This window comes from Nicotiana tomentosiformis, chromosome 1 (assembly GCF_000390325.3).
Source record: "Nicotiana tomentosiformis chromosome 1, ASM39032v3, whole genome shotgun sequence".
In the NCBI taxonomy this organism is placed as follows: domain Eukaryota; kingdom Viridiplantae; phylum Streptophyta; class Magnoliopsida; order Solanales; family Solanaceae; genus Nicotiana; species Nicotiana tomentosiformis.
In genome coordinates, this window is record NC_090812.1 from 96,307,303 (window position 1) to 96,330,553 (window position 23,251).

Below are 23,251 nucleotides of genomic sequence, written 5' to 3' on the forward strand. Positions count from 1 at the left end.
TGTTGGGTCTCGAGCAACTTCTTTTATTTGTTACTTCTTGATTCTTGAAACTAAATTAAAAGCATACTTATACAACATCGACTTGAGCACAGGATAGAATTAGATGTACAAGAGCTGAAATCAAGTTCCTTGTCATGTTCTATAAATATTCATATGACACGTCGGATGTATTTGAATTGGGTTCAATTGCCTTTTTTTTTTTTTGGGCTCTTTACAATTTTATTTTTAGTTTTATCACTCTACCATTTTTTTTACACATGAAAGATTTACGTTTACACGTAAGAGATCTGTCTTTTACACATAAGAGATCTGTCATTTTTTTAAATTTAAAATTATAAAGAGGCATGATGTATAAATAGCACTTTGAATTCAGCAATTCGTTGGTAGCTAGTCTGTAGTGGTATCACATCAACTAGTGTTACGGAAAAGTTGGTGAAGATTTCTTTCTGGGCGGGAAAGTTCTTGAATAGTCTTTGACACATGAAAGGACGCACGTCTTCTCGCATTTAATACCCCGAACACGTGTTGCCCCACGATTCAGCAAATATTTTCGCCAGTTTTTGAGGTAATCATGATCAAGATTTTTGCCGTCTTTTACTTCCATGCTACTCAACATTTTTGCTTCTTCACTCTTACAACTTTCACATGTCTTTCTTCTTCTCTACATTTGCTTAAAAACCTTTTCACAACCTTCAGTTTTCATAGCAAGAATTTTACTAACCTTTTGTTACCATGGCTTCTTATACTGCTTTCTTCGGAAACATTGGTCTTCTCTTCAGTGGATGCCGAAAGAAGAACAAAAACAAGGAAGTTGATGTCGATTCTGATCCTCCCACTGTTAGCACCATCATACCACATCATCTCAGCACCGCAAATGACTTTTAAGAGAAAGCTCCTTCTGCATCTGCACGAACTTGGCCAGTTAGTAGATATCCTTCTTTCATTGGCCCTTCCAGTATCCCAACTGTGAAGGAGAACTGCAACTACCCCAATCTTGAAATCCTTGCCCCGGATATGATAGAGCGGGTTACCTTCTCCAAGGAGGGGTTTACGTATGTCTATACATATCTCTTTACGTTTGGTCCATTCTCCCCCGGGTCGAGTGAAGGGCTCGACTCAATAATTTTGGAATTCTGCCACCAGTATCAGGTTTTCTTATCACAAGGGGGCCTATCTATATAGCGGACGGTGGCCTGCCTTTGCCAACTGTGGATGAAAATCGGGGAAACCCTAACCCATGCACACATGATGAACTTTTACTCTCTCAAAAGTTTTCGTGTGGGAGTAATAAACTTTAGGAAGTGTGGTCACCATGCTCTTCTTACCAGCGTCGATGATGGCAACGAACGTGAATGGATGGAACGATTCGTCATCATTGCTACTAGGGACATCATTCAGGCCACAACTCTAACTTTTTCCAAGTCATGGAATCGCTTTCATAAGTTTTCGGCCATTCACTTCCTTCCTTAGTGAAAAGAGTGCTTCCCATTGTTACTGATTTTCTTGTTATTTTTTTTCAGCTACCCGATGGGAACCGCCACGTGTCTAGGGCCTGGACCAATAGGTTCAAAATATTTTGGACATCACAACTCCAGAATCCCGGTAGTAGAAGGAGATGACCCCCAAATACGGGTGGAAGGCCAAACATCATGGTAATGCAAGCCCTTCTTTCTGTTACCCTTGCTTGAATACAAGAAATCTTCGTGAAGAAAACTGCTAACTTTATTTTTGGTATGATACAGGACTTTTGAGGGGCTCTGTCATTTGTCCCGAGGTCGACGCCTTGGTAGAACCTGAAGACGCTATGAGGGTGTTGGAGAATTCCCTTGCTCGGAATAGAGATCGCGGATATGCCCGAGCCACCGGTGAGGGTGCTCCTCTCGGAGTCCCCATCCGAGAGAAAGAAACCGAATAGAAGACACTATTTCTTGGTTGGGGCTCAAGAGAAGAAAACAAGGAAAATGTCATCTAAGCCGACCACAATGGTCCTCGTTAATGAAGGGGAAGCCAGTGACGAAGAGGCTTCCCTTTTAAGGAGAAAAGGATCTTCGTCGGCTCAATGGGATGCTCATCCGGGGATCTTCAAAACCTGACCTTAGAAGAAACCCATGCACTTTGAGGTGAGATGGACCTGGTAGAGAATGCCGATTCTTGATTTTCGGCCCCAGCTGTTATTTCTGATTCAATGGGTCCGAGCCCTGAGCCTTTTCTGCCCCCAACAATTGAGCCAATAATAACCAACACTGATCCTGCCGCAGTTGCTTCTCATCCTTCCACACCAACAACTTCACGCCCATCAATACCAGCTGCTCCTTTACCAACAACACCAATTGCATCTTCTCCACCGATAATAGATGATCGAGAAGGGATATTTCTCCTCCTTGGTCTCCCGACCATGGGGATTTGGGGCATGATTATTCAATCCCTTCCCTAGATCCTAGAGGGAGGAGAAGTGCCACTCTTTCGATTTCGAAAGAGTGGCATTTTTTGTCCAAGCAGGTGGAGCTTACGAATTATCTGAAGCCGTAGACTTCGGAGAAAGATTGGAAGAAAATGCGCTCCCTTTCTAGAGAGTGCCTGATAAAAAAATGACATGCACAGCGCGACGCAAGTATCGTATTAGTTTCCTCGTATCCTTTTTCCTACTTACATATTGCAATGGAAATCCTAACTTTAGTATTCTTTTTTTTACAGGCCAGCTTTCTTGCTTCTGAAAGCCTTCAATGGTTGATCCTTGATAAGCAAGAACTTGCTTCTAAGCAGGATCAACTTTTGGCCGAAAGGAACCAACTTGATGCACGTCTCTCGATGTTGGAGGCAAAAGTTACTGATAATCGGCTTAATGTATGCATATTTTAATATATATATATATATATATATATATATATATATATATATATATATATATATATATATATATATATATATATATATATATATATCGCCTCATATTTTGTTCATGTCTCGTAGATTTCGGATGTATAATATAATGATTTGTGATAAATTGTGGTATTTCTATGTGTAGGAATCATTCGGATGCAATTTGGGACGAAATAGAGCGAATTGGAGTGAAATTGGGAAGAAGCGGCAAAAAGTGAAATTTGAGGGCCACAGGCAGCGTGGGCAATTTACAGTAACCTTAGTTTTTGAGCGCCAAGGCCAGCGCTCCACGCTGCCCTGGACGCTCAAGATGGGAAAGTGGCGCCAAACACTCGGGAGCACGGATTTGATCAATTCTTCCATCCCTTTCCTAGTACTCATTGATTTTATGTTTGTAAACCTTATTTTTGATGATTGTATGAACATGAGTGGCTAAGAACCCTATTGTTCTAGGGCTATGGGTGATACATGAATGTTGATGTTTGAAGTTTAATTTGACGAAGTTGATTTTATCATATTGGATTATTTATTTAATTCTGTTCTTAATTATTTTGCTGAGCAGCTAACAGTGAAATACTATCTACGAATCTAGAGTTGAACTCGAAAGTGGGAATTCTAGATTGCATATAGAATTAAATAGAACAAGTTCTTGAACCTGGGCATCGAGGAAAGGATTCGCAATTAGGATAGACATATACCTAATTGCCTTGCTTGGTTGAAATACATGAATTGTAAATGCATTCTTGTTAATCTTAATTCCATAGACATATAGGCATTAAGTTAGATTGAATAGGCGAGTACGGACTCGACAGATTCTTATGAGTAATATTAACCTTGTCAATCAAAAATTCAGATAAATCAATTAGTTATTTTAAGTTAAGAATGCAACATGATTGTTAGCTAACCCGTGACCCTGGAATATTATCTCCTATTGAGTTTTATTCGAAATTGTTTAATTATTGTGGTTGATTTCTAGTATTTCATTACTTGATAGGTTTTAGGTAGTAAATTAGGAAATTATCTATTTTGTGAGAAATCGCTTGAATCGATAAGTTATTTGAGTTTGAATTAGTCAAAAGTTAATCATAAGTCATCGTGGGAATGATACTCTACTCACTACTCTATTACTTGACGACCACGTATACTTGCGTGAGTGTGTTTGGTCACAACAAGTTTTTGGCGCTGTTACCGGAGACTTAGAAATTAGCTACTTTACTGAGTTAAGCTCTTATTAGTTATTTGTTCAAGCTCTAATTTTCAATTTACCCTATTTGTGTTAACGCATGCTCTTCTCTTGAATGCGGAGGAGTAAAAGCGCAAATAATCTCCTTCCTCTTGATCCTGAAATTGAACGAACACTTCACAAAGTGAGGAGGAAAGTCGAAGCTAGAACTAGAATAGAAGGAGAGTTGGACATCGTAGTTCAACCACAGCCAACAGAGATGGAAGGTAATGAAGAGCATGCGATGATAGAAGCCGCAAGGCCCAAACTTGCTAATATGACTCAGGCTATTGTGAAGTCGGATATCACAGGGCATTTTGAAATCAAACAGTACATGGTACAGCTGATTCAGTCCACAGGGAAGTATATAGGTTTATCTCATGAAGACCCGCTGAGGCACATTCAGAATTTCCTGGAAATTACGGACACCTATAATTATCCGAATGTTTCCAAGGACTATGTCAGGCTGACATTATTTCCCTTTTCACTACTGGGGGAAGCTAAGGAATGGTTGCAAAAGGAGCCCGCGAACTCAATCCACACTAGGGATGATTTATTAAGGAAATTCTTAATCAAGTTTTCCCCACTAAGAAGACAAAGTCGCTAAGGAGCCAGATTCTTGGGTTCCAACAACGGGATGGCGAGACACTGCGTCAAGCTTGGGAAAGGTACAAGAAGCTACTCAGAGACTTCCCGCATCATTGTCAGACTGATGAGGTGTTGGTTCACCCTTTTGTTGATGGGCTAGACGAGGCATCAAAGATGAATCTTTATTCATCTTGTAGGGGTAGTTGCATGGCGAGGCCTTATAGTGAAATACAACTCTTGCTATATAACTTCACTGCTAATGACCATAATTATCAAGGAGATGGGGACTCACAAAGAGCAATTAAACAGAAGGCAGCCAGGTTGATTGAGCTTGATGACTTCTCAGCCAAGAGAGCCAATATAGCAAAATTGGCAAATCAGATGAATAGAATGATAATGCAACAAAAACAATAGATGCAACATGTACAACAGATGTCTATTTGCTGCGAACTATATGGTGACAGTCATACGAGTGACATGTGCCCCACGAAACCTAAATCTATATACTATGTGGGGCAACAGAGCAGAGGTTCGATGAATCAGCATGCACAATATGGGAACACTTACAATTCAAATTGGAAGAATCATCCCAACTTCTCATGGGGTGGAAATCAACCGCATAAGAATCATTATAGGCCCCAGGGAAATTTTAATCTACCTTAGAAACCACCCCAACATATAGAAGAGAGTATGAATGACTTGCTAAACAAGTTGTTGCTTGACAATCAATAACTCAGGACCGATTTCAGAAATCTTGAGAGGCAAATGGGGCAGTTAGTAGCAAATCAAAATACTAGACCTGCAGGCGCTCTCCCTAGTGATATAGAGAAGAACCCTCAAGTTAATGTAGTTACACTCAGAAACAGGAGGGAACTAGAGGAAGTGCCTAAGAAGAGAAAGGACAAGCCTATACCTGAGGGGGAGTTGATTCCTAAGGCAACACATGAGTTAAAGAAAAATGATGCAAGTTCAGAGCCAATGGAGGCTGCAAGTCCACCACCACCTTTCCCCCAGAGATTGCAAAAAAAGAATGATGATCGCATGTTCAACAAATTCCTCTCTATGTTAAGCCAGGTTCAATTGAATATTTCATTGGTAGATGTACTTCTTGAAATTCCAAAGTATGATAAGTACATAAAAGATATAGTAGCTCACAAGAGGAGACTGAATGAATTTGAGACAGTTGCACTTACTGAGGAGTGCACTTCAAGGGTCCAAAACAAGCTTCCTCAAAAGCTTAAGGATCCTGGCAGCTTCACCATCCCTATGCGAATCGGTAATATTGATGTGGGTCATGATCTTTGTGATTTGGGGGCAAGCATAAATCTGATGCCCTTGTCCTTGTTCAAGCAATTGGGTCTGGGAGCTCCAAAACCAACCACTGTGATGCTGCAGCTAGCTGATAGGTCCATAGCATACCCTGAAGGAGTGATTGGAGATGTGTTGCTGCAAATTGGGAAATTCATCTTCCCTGTGGACTTCATTATCCTAGATTATGAGGCTGATGAACATGTTCCAATCATATTGGGATGACCTCTCTTGGCTACTAGTGATGCAATTATTAAAGTGAGAGAGGAAAAAATGATTATGATGGTGGACAATGAGGAAGCAGTCTTTAATGTCTACAAAGCAATCCAACTTCCCCGCCACTATGAGGAGCTCTCTATGATATTTGTTGTGGAGAGAGATGAGAAAATTCTTGACACAAGTGTATATCTAGATGATTCTCTAGAGAAAGCACTCATGTTGTTCGATATCTTGGAGATTGATGATGAGGTTGAGGAGATGATGCATATCCTAGATGCATCCTGTGCTTACACGCAGGGAATACACCCCTTTGAGCCCCTGAATAGGCCAAGTAGGCCTCCTCCAAAGCCGTCAATTGAAGAGGATCCAAAATTGGAGCTTAAACCACTCTCCCTTTACCTTCAATATGCTTATTTGGGTAGTTCTGACACTTTACCTATTTTTGTTTCTTCTGACTTGTCTAAATTACAGGAAGAAAAGCTGTTGAGAGTGCTACATGAGAAAAGGCGAGCAATTGGGTGGACGATGTCTGACATTAAAGGCATTAGTCCAGCTTTCTGCATGCATAAAATCCTCATAGAGGACGGACACAAGCCAAGTGTAGAGCAGCAACGCCGACTAAATCCAATCATGAAAGAGGTGGTAAGAAAAGACGTGATTAAGTGGCTTGATGCAGGTATTGTATTTTCAATCTCTGATAGCAAATGGGTAAGCCCCGTCCAATGTGTGCCTAAGAAAGGGGGGATGACTGTAGTGATTAATGAAAATAATGACTTGATTCCCACAAGAACTTTCACTGGGTGGAGAATTTGTATAGATTATAGAAAATTGAATAATGCCACCCGAAAGGACCACTTTCTCCTTCCCTTTATTGACCAAATGCTTGATAGATTAGTTGGCCAGGAATACTACTATTTCCTAGATGATTATTCGAGGTATAATAAGATTACTATAGCCCCAAAGGACCAAGAGAAAACCACATTTACGTGTCCCTATGGCACGTATGCGTTCAAGAGAATGCCTTTTGGTCTCTGTAATGCACCTACGACTTTTCAAAGGTGTATGATGGCTATTTTTACTGACATGGTTGAAATATTTGTAGAAGTGTTCATGGACGATTTTTCTGTGTTTGGGTGCTCTTTTGATAATTGTTTAATGAACCTTGATAAAGTGCTTGCTAGGTGTGAAGAGACAAACTTGGTACTAAACTGGAAAAAGTGCCATTTCATGGTACGTGAAGGTATAGTCTTAGGACACAATGTGTCCAAATATGGTTTGCAGGTGGATAAAGAAAAGGTGGAAGCGATTGAAAAATTGCCCCCACCGACATCCATCAAAGGCATTCGTATTTTCTTGGGCCATGCATGTTTTTATCGTCATTTCATTAAAGATTTTTCAAAAATTTCTTCCCCTTTGTGCAGTCTTCTTGAGAAAGATGTCATCTTCAAGTTTGATGATGCCTGTCTGGAAGCATTTGAGGAGCTGGAGGGAAGGTCAGTGACTGCACCAATTATCATTGCCCCAGATTGGGTGCAGTCATTTGAGTTGATGTGCGACGCAAGTGACATAGCTATCGGAGCTGTTTTGGGGCAAAGGAGGGATAAAATCTTTCACTCCATTTATTATGCGAGCAAAACTATGAATCCAGCTTAGATGAATTACAAAGTTACTGATAAAGAGTTGCTTGCAGTGGTGTGGGCGTTTGACAAGTTCAGATCCTATCTAGTGGAACCAAAGTCACCGTCTACACAGATCATTCAGCTATCAGATACTTGTTTGAAAAGAAAGACGCCAAATCGAGGCTGATTCATTGGGTCCTCTTCTTGCAAGAATTAGACTTAGAAATCCGAGATCGAAAAGGGACATAGAATCAAGTGGCTGATCACTTATCCAGATTAGAAAATCGAAACCATGTAGCTAAAGGAGGGTCAATCAAAGAAATATTTCTTGATGAGAAGTTATTAGCAGTCACCTCAAGTGAAGCCCCGTGGTATGCAGATTATGTGAATTTTATTGCAAGTGGGGTGATGCCACCAGAATTGACACCTTATAATAGAAGAAGGTTCCTACATGATGTGAGGCTCTACATGTTGGATAAGCCATTCCTATATAGGCGGTGCGCAGATTAGTTGGTGTGAAGGTGTGTTTCCGAGGAAGAGATGAATGCAATAGCATGACTGTCATGCTTCTCCATATGGAGGTCACCATGGTGGGGACAGAACAACCCAAAAAATGCTACAATAAGGTTTTTATTGGCCAAAATTGTTTAAGGATGCACATGCCTTTGTTAAAAAGTGTGACAGGTGCCAAAGAACCAGAATAATCATGAAGAAGCACGAGATGCCTTTGCAAAACATTTTGGCAGTAGAGTTTTTTGATGTTTGGGGGATTGATTTCATGGGACCGTTCCCATACTCTAATGGTCACAGGTACATCTTGGTGGTGGTCGACTATATTTCTAAGTGGGTGGAGGCCATTTCTCTTCCCACTAATGATGCAAAGGTCGTGGTAAGCTTTGTAATTAAGCACATCTTCACACGCTTTGGGACTCCAAGAGTGTTGATAAGCGACAGAGGAACTCACTTATGCAACAAATTGCTGAACAATGTTCTTGCAAAGTATGGAGTTAAGCACAAGGTTTTCACTGCCTATCATCCTCAAACGAGTGGTCAAGTGGAAGTTTCAAACAGAGAGGTAAAGCAGATTTTGGAGAAAACAGTAAGTGGAAATAGAAAAGATTGGGCCAGGAAGCTAGACGATGCATTATGGGCATATCGAACTGCATACAAGACTCTCATAGGTACTTCTCCGTATAAGTTAGTTTATGGGAAGGCGTGCCACTTGCCCGTCGAGCTTAAACACAAAGCCTATTAGGCAATTAAAAAGCTGAATATAGATATAGACTTAGCTGGTGAGAAGAGGTTGTTGCAACTCAACGAGCTTGATGAGTTTCGATTGCACGCATATGAAAATGCCAAATTATATAAAGAAAAGACGAAGAGGTGGCATGACAAGCACATCCAACATCGAGAGTTTAAGCCAGGTCAAGAAGTTCTCCTGTTCAATTTGAGGTTGAAGCTTTTCCCCAGAAAGCTTAAGTCTCGTTGGGCAGGTCCTTTTATTGTGGTAAGTGTGAGGCCTCATGGAGTGGTGGAACTGCGTGATACGAGCTCAAGTGGTACCTTCTTGGTAAATGGCCAGAGAATAAAACATTATTGGGGTGGTGACATTGCACGTCACAAGACCTTGGTGGACTTGGCCGATGCTTAAAAACGTGTTGAGTCGTGCCGCGATGTTAAATAAGGCGCTTGTTGGGAGGCAACCCAATTTTTATTGCTTTCGTAGTATAGTTTTTTGTTTTCTTTTAGTTAGAGTAGGCTAATTTGTTTTTATTTGAAGTTGCAAAAATCTTAGGTGGGAATGGTGTGGGGTGTGTGTAATGTATGTATTGAGTGCTCGGGTAGTCGGGATTTTAAAAAAAAAAAAATGAGCGCCCAGCCCAGCGCCCTACGCTGGCTGGGGCGCACTTTGCAGTAAGCATCAGAAACTCAACGCCAGCCCCAACATGGGGCACTGGGCTGGCGGGTCAGGTATGTAGTGTTTTTTATTTTTTCCTTATTTTCGTTTTTTAAATTAAATTACCCAACCCAAATAACCCGACCCATATACCCACATACACACACAACTTAACCCAAACCCAATTAACCAAACCCATCCCCCACCTAAATTAACATAACTAAAGCCTTCACATTTATCCCCATTTCAGACACATATCTCTCATATGGAACAAAAGTATCATACTATTTGATGGCGTCATCTCGCACTAGTTCCACTCAAAGCCGTGATTGCTTCATAGACCCGCTAGCCACTTGCTTTCCCTTGGCTTGTCGGGAAGAGCTCTCACATTGCTTTCGTTTCTTTGGAAAGGGAGCAGTGGTGGAGGACTTTCCCACCTATTTTCCTTTGGCGGCACCATCACGAACCATAGCAACCTACACATGATAAACACAAAGATGAAAATGAATCAAGAACTTTTGCCTAAGGTCATCGTGAGGGGCAAAGAGGACCCCATACTTAGAACCGAAGGCTATGCATAATTGACCCATAGTATTGGTTCAACACGCACCAATGTGTCATCACAAGGCTATAGGTACTCAAGACTTCCCTATGCCATACAATTCAAGTAGTCTAACATGCCCGTAACTTAACTATGGTGCAAGCATAACAAAGCTAAAGTCTACATTACTACACTAATTTAGTACACTAACGACGACTTACAAGAGTTTACAACAAGAAACAATACCCCCAAACACCCACACGTCGCCCAAACTCATATACAACTACACTCGGCTACTTAGACTTCACATGTGTTTAAATTTACTATCTTAAGTAATTTAGCAAACACCTTGTGGGCATCAATTTTGCTTCTTTTATTTCAATAATGGTGGAGCAAGGTGGCCTTCCCAAATTTACATGAAGTAGAGGAAATTATAGTTTATTACTTCAAACACATATTCACAACCAAATTTTTGCACCAAATTTTGTGTACCATAAGCCACCCACCGTAACAACAAGATATGTCAAAGAAACCTATGGGAATTTGGGGTTGTTTGAGAATGAAGACTAGAATTACACTAAGAAATTTTAAAATACAAGAAAAGAGATAACAAGAGAAACATACCTTTGAGTCTTGAGATTAAAGTGAGCAAGAAAAATTGAGGCTTGAGAGAGGACACAGAAAACGAGCAAAAAGAAGAGGAAAATCGGCAATGTTTGCGTGAGAGTGAAAGGGGAGGGGTTTTGGGTTTTAGTGAAATACTACATTGATCGAAAAGAAAAGTAGCTAACATTGATCGAATCAGCAGTATTTCTCAGATGTACTTGCTACATTGATCGAAAAGAAGATGGATAAGCTCCTCAAATGTACGGGCCCGACAAATCTAAGCATGGTAAGAGAGTTATATGCCAACTGGAACGACAAAAAGGATGCGTCATGGGTCAGAGAAAAGGAACTTCCAATGAATAGGGAAGACTTGTGTCATTTTTTGGGAGTTGATAGCCCTAACCCACGAAGGCTTCGAAAGTTTGTCAAAAGTCCATGCTACCAAGCAATACGTCACACACTTTGTAGCATTGATTCTAATGCAAAGTGGACGCGGACTAAGGGAAATATTCACCTTGAAATGCTCCGGTTCGACTTCAACAAAACGGCCAAGGTCTAGCAAAACTTTGTGCAAGCTAGATTAATGCCCGTTGAGCAAAATAGTGAGTGCACTCGAGCTCGAGTGTGTGTGATCTACTTTTTGATGACCGTGTACCCCATAAATGTGGGTGACCTCATGCTTGGGGAGATGAACCGTACCCATTTTGGAGGAAGGATCAAAAGGTTTTTTTTTGGCAACATCCTGACACAGTACATGCTCTCTCGTGGGGTACCAGAGTACCCTGGCTATGATGAGGTAGTGGAGGCACCCACAACATTGTTAGACATCACAGCCCTGCTAGAGTCCACATCCAAGCTCACCCAAGCTGCTAGGAATGAGAGGGACAAAAATTTCAACAGGTATCTTTACAAATCCCTCAATGTTATTATGAGCAGGCTAGGGGTGTCAGATGAGGAGCGCGCACGATTGCGGAGTGATCTCTCCAGTTCTTCCAAAGAGACGTTGGGCATAGCACCAGGCAGTCCCATTCATCCGTCTGAGGATGAAAACACTGACAAGGAATCTGATGATGAGGATGCAGATGATGATGAAGTTACGGGACCAATGGCTTTGGTACCCTTAGGAGATGATGATGAGCCCATTGCCGCAGCTGGTGGGTATCCTGAGGAGGAAAACTCCGTCTAGCAGGGAGTTCTTTCTTTCCACCTTACTCTATTTTTGAATTTATTATGCATCGAGGACTATGCATTGTTTAAGTGTGGGGTGGGGGAATACTCCTTGAATTGTAACTGTATAATTTTTTTTCTTTTTTTTTAGTGTTACTGTTTTTTTTTTCACCTTTTAGCTTAGTTTAGGACTAACATAGTCTAATTAGCTAGCTTAGAAAAAAAAAATTAGAAAAAGTTTGGAATTTTCCCGACGATGGATATGTTGGACAATTTTATTAAGGGATTAAAGTCCGATTAAAAATACCAAAAAGATTTCCTTTTATTTAGGTAATTAGGAAGTATCCCTTGGTTTTTTTTTCGACACCGGTTCTTTTCCAAGGGTGTTGCTCGAACCGGGAAATTTAGTTTAGTTTTTTTTAGGAGTAGGAAAAGGGAGGAAATTGAGATTGCTCTGAGGTACCTGTTGACATGTTTGGTGTTGAAAAATTAAGTTAGGGCATGCTCTCTATCTTCCTACATATATGATTTGAATTGTAATGCCTAAGTAAATTAAGTAGCCTACTCTTTGATACCTTTTTCTCAGTTGATTGACTTGTATGCCACCTAGTGCATTGCTGCTTAAAAATTCTCAACTTGATATGCTTGCTTGACTTGAGAGTCACACAGAACCGCCTTGAGTTAGTCAAGTGCCATGTGTGTGTAAGGATTGTTGATATTCTGTGCTATCCTGTGTAGTCTAGAACTTGTCCCGTGTGTTAATCAATGCGAAATCATTAAGTTGTGCTAGTCTAGGATATGACGTAGGCATTTCTTACTTGACCATAAAGGTGCTTGTTACTGACAAATAAAATTTTCCCGTTGCTAGCCCTTTTGAGCCTATAGACCGTTTCCTTGGCAATCACATTACAAGCCGTACTCCTAGTTGTTCTTAATTTGAGATTGTTGAACCTTTATCTCCTAAGGCACTTAGTCGCTAAAAGAAGTAAGTTGAGAGATTGGGAAGTGGCTTTCGAGTGGAACCATGGAAGAGCCCTTAAGGTGCACTAAAATTGTGAATAAAGGTCACTAGCTTATGAACTTCAATGTATGGAGTGTGTGAAGAAAAAGAAAAGAAAAAAAAAAGGAAACATTTTGCAAGAAAAAGCAAACAAAAGTTCAAATAATGTAGAAAGATACATACCTCCTAATCGTTTTCACTCATGCTAGTGAATCCATAGAGGTGCTTAATTGAAAAGAGGGCTATGTTATATACGGTGTATGACAAGTGAGTGGGTTGAAAAGAAATTATGCTTGATTTGTGAGTGTAGTGTATTAAAGTGCTTAGGAGGGTTAGTCACTATACCTAAATGTATCCTACCCATCCCTTAGCCTACATTACAACCTTAAAGTTCTAACTGATCATAGATTTGGCTAGCTTAGATTAGTAGAGATGTACACTACGTGCAAGCTTATGGTACGACCACAGGATGCACATGAATTCTTTGTTGAGGGTGAGTGAATGTTGTTCAATTGTGTGATGTCCTTAATTTGTGCTCAATGATATATTTGAATGTGTGGACTACTCTGATATTCACTCTTTTGCTTGTGGTGAGGGCACTTGGTCTCATGACGGATTGGTAATGTTGTACACTTTCTTTTGTTGGGTGAGTGTGTGAGTTGAGGATGCTTAATGGTAACGAGTCATCTCTTGAAGTAAGATGGTTGTGGAGAGGTTGCTTGAGTTGGTTGAATAACATTGAGTGTACTTGGGCTAGTTTAAAAACATGAAGAATGTGAAATTCGCGTGTTCATGCTTAATTGCCGATATCGATCATAGTCAAAAGGTAGGGTATTTGATTGAATTAATTGTGAAGTGCTCTTTCATAGTGATAAGTACGTTTTGGGGTGTTAATATAGTTCCATTGCTCGAGGACGAGCAATAGTCTAAGTGTGGGGTGTTGATAATCGACTTAATGTATGCATATATTGATATATATCGCCTCACATTTTGCTCATGTCTCGTAGATTTCGGATGTATAGTATAATGATTTGTGCTAAATTGTGGTATTCTTATGTGTAAGAATCATTCGGATGTAATTTGGGATAAAATGGCGCGAATTGGAGCGAAATTGGGAAGAAATGGCAAAAAGTGAAATTTGAGGGCCACATGCAGCATGGGGCGCCGCCTGTGGCGCAATTTATAGTAGCCTTAGTTTTTGAGCGCTAGGGCCAGCGCCCCACGCTGCCCTGGACGCTCAAGACGGGAAAGTGGCCCTTTTCGACTAGGACTCGGTTATTTCGACCCCTAGACACTCCCAACTCATATAAAAGCCAACCTAAACCTTTTTTAAGAGAAAGAACGTGACTTTGAGAGAAGGAGGGAGGCGCCAAACACTCGGGAGCACGGATTTGATCAATTCTTCCATCCCTTTCCTAGTACTCATTGATTTTATGTTTGAAAACCTTATTTTTGATGATTGTATGAACGTGAGTGGCTAAGAACCCTAGTGTTCTAGGGTCATGGGTGATACATGAATGTTGATGTTTGAAGTTTAATTTGACGAAGTTGATTTTATCATATTGGGTTATTTATTTAATTCTGTTCTTAATTATTTTGCTGAGCAGCTAACAGTGAAATACTATCTACGAATCTAGAGTTGAACTCGAAAGTGGGAATTCTAGATTGCATATAGAATTAAATAGAACAAGTTCTTGAAACTGGGCATCGGGGAAAGGATTCGCAATTAGGATAGACATATACCTAATTGCATTGCTTGGTTGAAATACAGGAATTGTAAATGCATTCTTGTTAATCTTAATTCCATATACATATAGGCATTAGGTTAGATTGAATAGGCGAGTAAGGACTCGACAGATTCTTATGAGTAATATCAATCCTGTCAATCAACAATCCAGATAAATTAATTAGTCATTTTAAACTAAGAATGCAACATGATTCTTAGCTAACCCGTGACCCTGGAATATTATCTCCTATTGAGTTTTATTTGAAATTATTTAAGTATTGTGGTTGATTTCTAGTATTTCATTACTTGATAGTTTTTAAGTACTAAATTAGGAAATTATCTATTTTGTGAGAAATCGCTTGAATCGATAAGTTATTTGAGTTTGAATTAGTCAAAAGTTAATCATAAGTCTTTGTGAGAACGATACTCTACTCACTACTCTATTACTTGACGACCACGTATACTTGCGTGAGTATGTTTGGTCACAACAACTGCTGAGATGAGCAAGCTTGAAACCGGGTTCCAGTGTGTTTACATTCAAGTATTGGAAATCCCTGCTCTCCATAATTTATAATGTTTGAGTTTGTTCTTAGTGCATTCCTCAAAATTAAGATCATTGATTTTTCTACTGCTCCCACATTCGTCCAAATCATAATTTGGACTAACTTGCTGAGCACTTGGGTCTGAAAGAAATACTTCAATTAGTCACCCCAATATCACGTACACTAGTAATACATAAAGAGATTATATAGTTTCTCGAGGAAGAAAACTTCATCTAAAATTTGATAAGCATCGGATTGTATTGAATCCATTGCGAGCGATGAGTGGAGAAACAAACATATATAATAGACTAAACTTTGAAAAATAATATTTTTTATGGTGGCAATGAGGGTGGAGGGGAAGAAACTTTTAGTGGTGGAAGAAAATAGAAGGGAGGGGTAAAATGGGTTAGGGGCGTTAAGGTGGCATGCCATATAACATCCATCTCATCAAATATCAGTGCCACGTAGGATTGGATGTCCGCCTTGAATAAACTTAACGGAAGATGGGTATATTTGAACCAATAGTATAACTACAAAGATATATTTAGACCCAAAGTTTAACGAGGAGTATATTAAAATCTTTTCTCATAGTACATGGGATATTTGGCCATTTACCATTATTTTATAGATCAAGAGTGACAAGTTGGTTGAGTTTAAAAATGGGAAAAGGTTTAAAATTGCCCTAGTGTTCTTCGGAATGGCTTATTTGTACCCTCCGTTTGAAAATGAGGTCATGTATAACCTTGCCGTTAAACAAGTGGCCCACTGGCACCCTTTTCTACTAACAACTCCGTTTTGGCCTATTTTTTCCTCAAAAAATCTACAGCACGATACTAAACCACCCTCCTTAATTTTTTTTTTACTTGCCCCCTCACTTATTTTACCCACCTTCCCCAACACTTTCACCACAAAAATTATCATTCATTAGTCTCTCATATTTGTCGGAGCAAAGTTATTTTATCTTGATAATAAATGAGACCTAAATATTTACAAATGAAATTGCACGTAATATAATTCAACTGGGCATAATTGACGTAAGGTGGAGAAGGGTGGCCGCTAGCGGTGTTGGATTTGGCTTCTAAAATCAAAGCATACTATCATACCATTCCTTGTCATGTCGAAGACTTCCGCTGCGTTTAATGCAAAATTGAGAACAACGTAATCACTATCTGCATGTCGATCAGATATTTTTTTTTATTGGGTTAAATTTTATACTTTGTATACTACTTTTTTTACTTTCTAGATTCTTAGAATGGTGAAAGGCAAGGAGGAACGAAATGGGTAATGACAATGACCCATCTCGTGTGGAAGGGGTGGGAAAGGTACGTAAAACAAGTGGGGGCAGGTAAAAAAAATTAAGGAGGGTGGTTTAGGAGGACACGTGTCGTGCTGCAGATTTATCGAGAAAACAAAAAGGTCCAAAACGGAGCCGTTAGTACAAAAGGGTATCAGTGAACCACTTGTTTAACGGTAAGGTTACACATGACCTCATTTTTAAAATGAAGGTACAGATAAGCCATTTCGAAGATCACGAGGGCAATTTTGAGCCCTTTCTCTTTAAAAATTAATGGAGTAAATGTGCCTGAGTAACTAGCTGGATCAAAGGTGATTTCAATGACCCTGTAGCCTGAACTACAGCTAAGGCCGCAAGTGAAATGATCACACGAGGAACAGAGTAAGGGTCACTTGAAAATTTCCAAGAACCTAAGCAAGAATATGAAGAAATAGTAGTGGTTTAATGGCGGCTTAATAGCTTAAAGGGCGACAATGTCAGAAGTTGGAGGAAGAAACAAATGGGTCGGGTGGGTTTGATTAACAATAGGCCGGGTCTTTTTTATCCAATTAGGGTCAGCCACATGTAATCTTTAAGTCGGGAAGAAGGATGTAACGGGTACGGGTACATATGATCCAAAAGCATGAAGGTAGGAGTAGTTATACTAAAATTTTGAAATAAAGGGTATGTTTAGCTTATTTTAATAGCAAAATGGAAAATATGATCCTTTTTCGTTAAAAAAAATTATAACTGTTGGTAACAATCAAAATTTAAGACAACAAGCATATTGTTTATCAAAATCATAAGTCACTAAAAAAATGTAAACCAACAAAGAAAAAAAAAAGTAAGTTGTAAATGGTTACGACCATAACTTTAAGGTGGCTTGTCTGATTTACTCGATTTTATTTTATTTCTAGTATTTTCAAGATCTAGCTAGTCAACCGCCATTTTCTTGTTCAAGTTACATTTTCCTCAAATTGTTAATTTTTTTTAATTTATTGTTAGAAAAGTTCAGACAAAAAAATATCAGAGTTCAAGATCGAAATGTCTGCCATATTGCTAATGTGAATGTCAAGTTTAGTGTGTATAAATAAAATAAATCACTCTTGCCCCGCCCACCTTAGACTATGTATCTCCTTACCAGTAGTTAGGGGCTATGTCGGTCCTCTTTTTTTCTTCCAAAGATGGATCCCCTATTGTCACAGGGCCAAATTGGGTTAATTTTTCGCACCTAACATGACACCGCGCGGCAGCAACCTGACACTCAAGTTACTCAGCCTTTTCCAACACTTAGCCAACTTTTCATCAAGTTTGGCTTCCCACGAGATTTGGCAGCAACATAAAGAGAACACCAACAGTTACGGAAAAAACCCAACCTTTGTATTAATCACAAAATATACAAAGGATCCCTCTTTGCCATGAACACAATCCGTTCACAGCCCATTTCGTCCGGCCAAGATCATAAATAGATCTTGTTACACTAAGACCTGCCAACGCTCCAGCCTTAGCCCACTTTCGGAAACACTTAGAAACTCTCACGTTTCCCTCTTGGTTCCTATTTTGCTATGAACACAAGTCGTTCATAGCTACTAAGACCTGCCCATGCCCAGCCTTAGCCCACTTTTGAAAACACTTAGAAACCCTCACGTTTCTCTCTTATTTTCTCACTTTGCAAAGATCACAAGTCGATCTTTGCTCACTAAGACCTGCCCAAAGCCTAGCCTTAGCCCCCGTTTTGAAACACTTAGAAAGAATCACCTTCCTAACTTGCTTCCGTTTCTTTGCTATGAACACAAGTTGTTCATAGCCCACTTAGTCAAGATCACAAGCCGATATTGACACACTAAGACCTGCCCATGCCCAGCCTTAGTACCACTTCGTCTTCGTCTTGGAGACCCTCTTCTTCATTTGAAGACCCTCTCCTTCTGCTCAAGATTTAGCCTTGATCTAAGACTATCTTCGTCTTGATCTAAGACTAACTTAGTCTTGATTTCTCTTCTTCACGAAATGCCCCCATATATATAGATATAGGGGCTTCCACTGGCAGATTTGAAGGGACAACATACAAAGGGGCAATTCCGTCATTGTGCTTTGCCCAGTCAAAGCTCTAATAAGCACTTAACTATTTAATGGGGCACTTACCCACGAAATAGCCCTCTTCAGCACTTATTTCTGTTTGTGGAGCACTTAGCCCTCTGGTGGAGCACTGGTCCCACTGAACCAAGCCTTTACACACAGCATTGCTAAATCTGATCCTATCTTGTAGTTGACATCCCCCCAACTACATAGGCCATTATCTTACACGAAATGACATTAGCTACACACACTAAACAGACATGGATACAAGTCATTACAAAAGTACAACGGCCCACTGCTTTGGCATGTGCCCTACATGTGCCCTTTTCTTGGTCAGCTATTGCACGCCCCAAGTCTGGCATTGCGCCCAGCCTTGGCTGATTCTAACATTGCTCCGTGCCAATGTCTCGTCCGCAACCTTCTGTCCATGATTTTGCCGCACACGCCCGACGCCTGTCGGCCGCACATTGCCTTAGCCGCATTTCTGCCTTGTCTTTGTCAACACTTGTTTCATCCGTGCCATTGCTTGTCTTTTGTCTCACATAGCTTTGCCTTAGCTATTAAAACCCTTTGCCATCATTCTGTGTGTCCTTAATTTAGCTTAGCTTGTGCTTGGCGCTCCCACAACTTGAGCTTCCCATACCTTTGTCTTTGGCGCGCATGCCGCTTCATGCCGCCCAAACTTGCCCACACTGCCTCATCAAGCCTTTGCCAAGCCTGTCTTGCCTGTCTCAAGACCTTGGCTAATACTTGTTCACATGACAATGTTTCTCGTCCATTGTCCCGCATGATCGTTTTGCTCCCGCATAGGCCAACAGCAAGACCATCACGCTCCAATTCTTGCCACAGCCGCGCCACGTCTGATTGTCAAAGAATCAGGCCCTAACACCTATCCATCCCCTTAAGAGGTGCCTGACCGAGAACCGGGAGAATAGGGCTCGGGCCTTCCCACTTAAAACCCTTATTTGTTTGCTCCCCATATATTTCAACTCACATAAGTTGGTCAAGTCAGATTGATAGCTAATTACATATAAGAAATCTTTAAGTTTGAACTAAAATAAGCAACATTGATTCTATTTTTCAGTTAATGTAAACATAGTTGCTACATTTCACGTTTGCATATCCTTTGATGCCCTATTTTTTCCTCGATTGTTATTCACAAAATAGTACTCCACTCATCTTTTTCTCCGCGTCCATAATTAGTATTGTTTACCCGAAAAATCAGATAACGTTAAATTTATGTATGGTTCTAAGGATACGTGATACCCTTTGATACAAAGATAGCAATACGAATATTCTTGACTATGAGAATGGGAATAACGAACAGAAAGAATGAGTAAGATGAAGTAAAACAAACACAAGGAGATATCTTTGTATATGAGAAAAGATATTTTCTTGCCGTCTATTCAGTATGTCCATAGCTTACAAGGATCCCCCTTTTATAATAGAGGGTCATTACTTTATTTATAATAGAATAATAAAATAAAGCATATAGTGGAAGACCCATGATGATTTGTCTCTTTCTCGATTCCCGCCAAGATTTTCTCTCTCGGTGCGGTTGTAACGGCTCTTGTCTGTGAGCTTGATACTGGCTCAAACTCGATACTGGCTCGAACTCGTTACTGGGTCGACCCTTCGGTCTTGGCTTGAGTTCGACCTTCGGGATGGGCGTGGCGCATTTCCGACCTCGAAGCAATACCTTGCGGATCGATTTGGTCACGGGCTCGATAAGATTATCGAGCCGACTCCTCGAGCAGCCTTCGGACTCTAGGCTCGTTTGTACTGTCTTCGGAGCTCACTCCCAAAATCCTACTCCGGTTTCTTGCCACTCGAACTCGATCGAACGTAGAAAGGCCGAAATCTATTTTGACCATATACAGATAGTCCCCTCGATTCTCATGAAGGATGCAGTGAGAATTAATATCATTTTCGACGGTTCGATCGGGTTATAAGCTGACGTTGTAATAGGGATCGATTATGACATATGTGATAGTTGTTCCATCAATTTAGTCTTTCAAGGTATTTAATGCTTGTCAGATGGTGGTCGGCCACCTCTGCTACTGAACCGTCATGATGCGAGCCTATAAATAACCCTTCCATCTAACATTTACCACTTTTACACCTTCACTCTTCCAAATTTTCTTACCTTTTCTCTCTATTTCGTCGCTTGCAGAGCTATCTACACCAGAGTTTTGGTGCCGTTAATTTTTCACTTTTCTTTGCCTTTTTTCCTCTCATATCAATGGCCAAAACTTCGAAAACTGTACCTCAGAAGGAGAAAGCTTATTCTTCACGGTCGTCCGGCGACAAGGCGCCGGTGGAGCCGTCCATCCATGACTATGTTCTTGGCCCGTGTACTCTGAAGATCGATTTTAAGGTTGAAAATCCTTCATCGGTTCCAGGTAGATGAGAGCACGTGTCGATGTACATGTGCTCTATAATGGAGGGTCATCTCGAGGCCGTTAGGAAAGACTGCAACTGGGGTTCCGAGGTTGTGTTGCAAATTCCATCCCCCGAAGAGAGCGTCATCAACCATGTGGAGGGAGTTTTAAGTGTTTACACTTATCCCTTCACGTTGGGCCCCGTCGACCCGGTGATCATTGATTTTTGCAAAAGATATCAGGTCACCCTTGGTAAAATTCATCCCTCTCTATGGCGTATTGTAATCCTACTTCGCTTCTTCTCCATCAAAGCCGGGGAGCTAGATTTTTCCCTGAATCACCTCATACGATTGTATCGGCCTCAAATCTTTCGAGGACTAATCAGACTTCATCGTCAGGCATCGAAGGCTTTGATGTCGAGCATCGGCGAAGACAAGGATCGGGGTTGGATGGGCCGTTATATTCGGGTGAGGACCCGTGACCATATTCCGGAAAAGAAGATGCCGTTCCTGTCATGACCCAAAACTAACCCCTGTCGTGATGGCGCCTATCGTGGAACTAGGCAAGCCGACTCATTTCCAAAACAAAATGCTATTTTCATTTCAAAGATAATTTCAAGGTTATTTAACATAAAACCTCCATTTAAAGAGTTCAAATCCAAGAAAAATAGAAGTGCGGAAAAGAAAAGCCCGACATCGGGGTGTCACTAGTCATTAGCATATACTACAATCTGTTTAACAATATCAAGGATAACTCAACCTAAAAAATAGCTAAATACAACTAGAGGAAGATAAGAGGGAGAAGAGCAGGGGCTGTGATCTCCAAACAGCTACCTTGCTATCTCCAAGAAAATCTGCAACCAGAACACTCAATAACCGCTACCGTGTCCAGCTACACCTGGATCTGCACACAAGGTGCAGGGAGTAACGTGAGTATGCCAACTCAGTAAGTAACAACAATAAATAAAGACTTAGTAGTAGTGACGAGCAATAAAGCATATAACATTCATATCAGGTAATCTCAGTAAAATACCACATGCTTTTAAAAGAATCAGGATTTGAATCAAACATCTCGTTTAAACCCACTTCCAGTAAAAATCATTTAAAGACATTTTTTTTCCAACAGATTTTCAAACAAAGGCTTAATGCAAAGGTGAGCATAAATGATGAAATCATAAACAGCCCCTCGGGCAAAACATCACTCATATATAGCCCCTCGGACAAAACATCACTCATATACAGCCCCTCGGGCAAATCTCACAGTCACTCGTGCCACTCGGGCATACCTCGCAATCACTCTTGCCACTCGGGCATACCTCACAATCACTCTTGCCTCCCAGTCACTCAGCACTTGGCACTCGCACTCAGTAGGTACCTGCGCTCACTGGGGGTGTGTACAGACTCCAGAGGGGCTCCTTTAGCCCAAGCGCTATAATCTGCACGGACAACTCACGTGCGATAATAATAAAGTATGCTGCAGGCGGGCAGCCCCGATCCACACTCATCCTCACAAATCAGGCCCTCGGCCTCACTCAGTCATAAAGTATACTGCAAGTGGGCAGCCCCGATCCACACCCATCCTCACAAATCAGGCCACTCGTGCATTTCAGTAAAACAGGGCATTCGGCCCAAAACATTTATATGCATCAAAATAGAGTCATAAAACCGGGTTATGCGGTAAAGAAGTATAAACATGAATGAGTATAGATTTTCAATCGAAAACAGTGAGAGGATGGTAAGAAACAACCCCTAAGGGTCCGAACAGCATTGGTGCAAGGCCCAAACATGGCACTTAGCCCAATTTACAGAAAATCTTTCTAAATCATATAAGTATCAACGGTTTCAACAAAGTATGCAACTTTACAGTTGCTACAGGGCGTACCAAGTCACAAATCCCCAAAAGTGCACGCCCACACGCCCGTCACCTAGCATGTGCGTCACTAAAAATAGTAGAATGATACAAAATCCGGGGTTTCATACCTCAGGACTAGATTTACAATCGTTACTTACCTCAAAACGTGAAACTTTTTACTCTGCTATGCCTTTGCCTCACAAATCGGCCTCCGAATGCCTCGAATCTAGTCACAAATAATTTGTTTCAGTCAATAAAATTTATTAGAATTAATTCCACAAGATAATAATGATTTTTCCATAAAAATTCGAAGATTAGCTCTAAAATCGCCCGTGGGGCCCACATCTCGGAACCC

At 40.7% G+C, this 23,251-nt stretch overlaps 1 protein-coding gene across 1 annotated transcript; it reads left to right on the plus strand.

Moving 5' to 3' along the window:
- Positions 1–5,455: 5,455 nt before the first annotated feature.
- On the plus strand, positions 5,456–6,223 carry LOC138907267 (uncharacterized). The gene is made up of 2 exons (XM_070197843.1): positions 5,456–5,902; positions 6,041–6,223. The coding sequence occupies exons 1-2, from the start codon at positions 5,456–5,458 to the stop codon at positions 6,221–6,223; spliced, it is 630 nt and encodes a 209-aa protein (XP_070053944.1).
- The last annotated feature ends 17,028 nt before the right edge of the window (positions 6,224–23,251 follow it).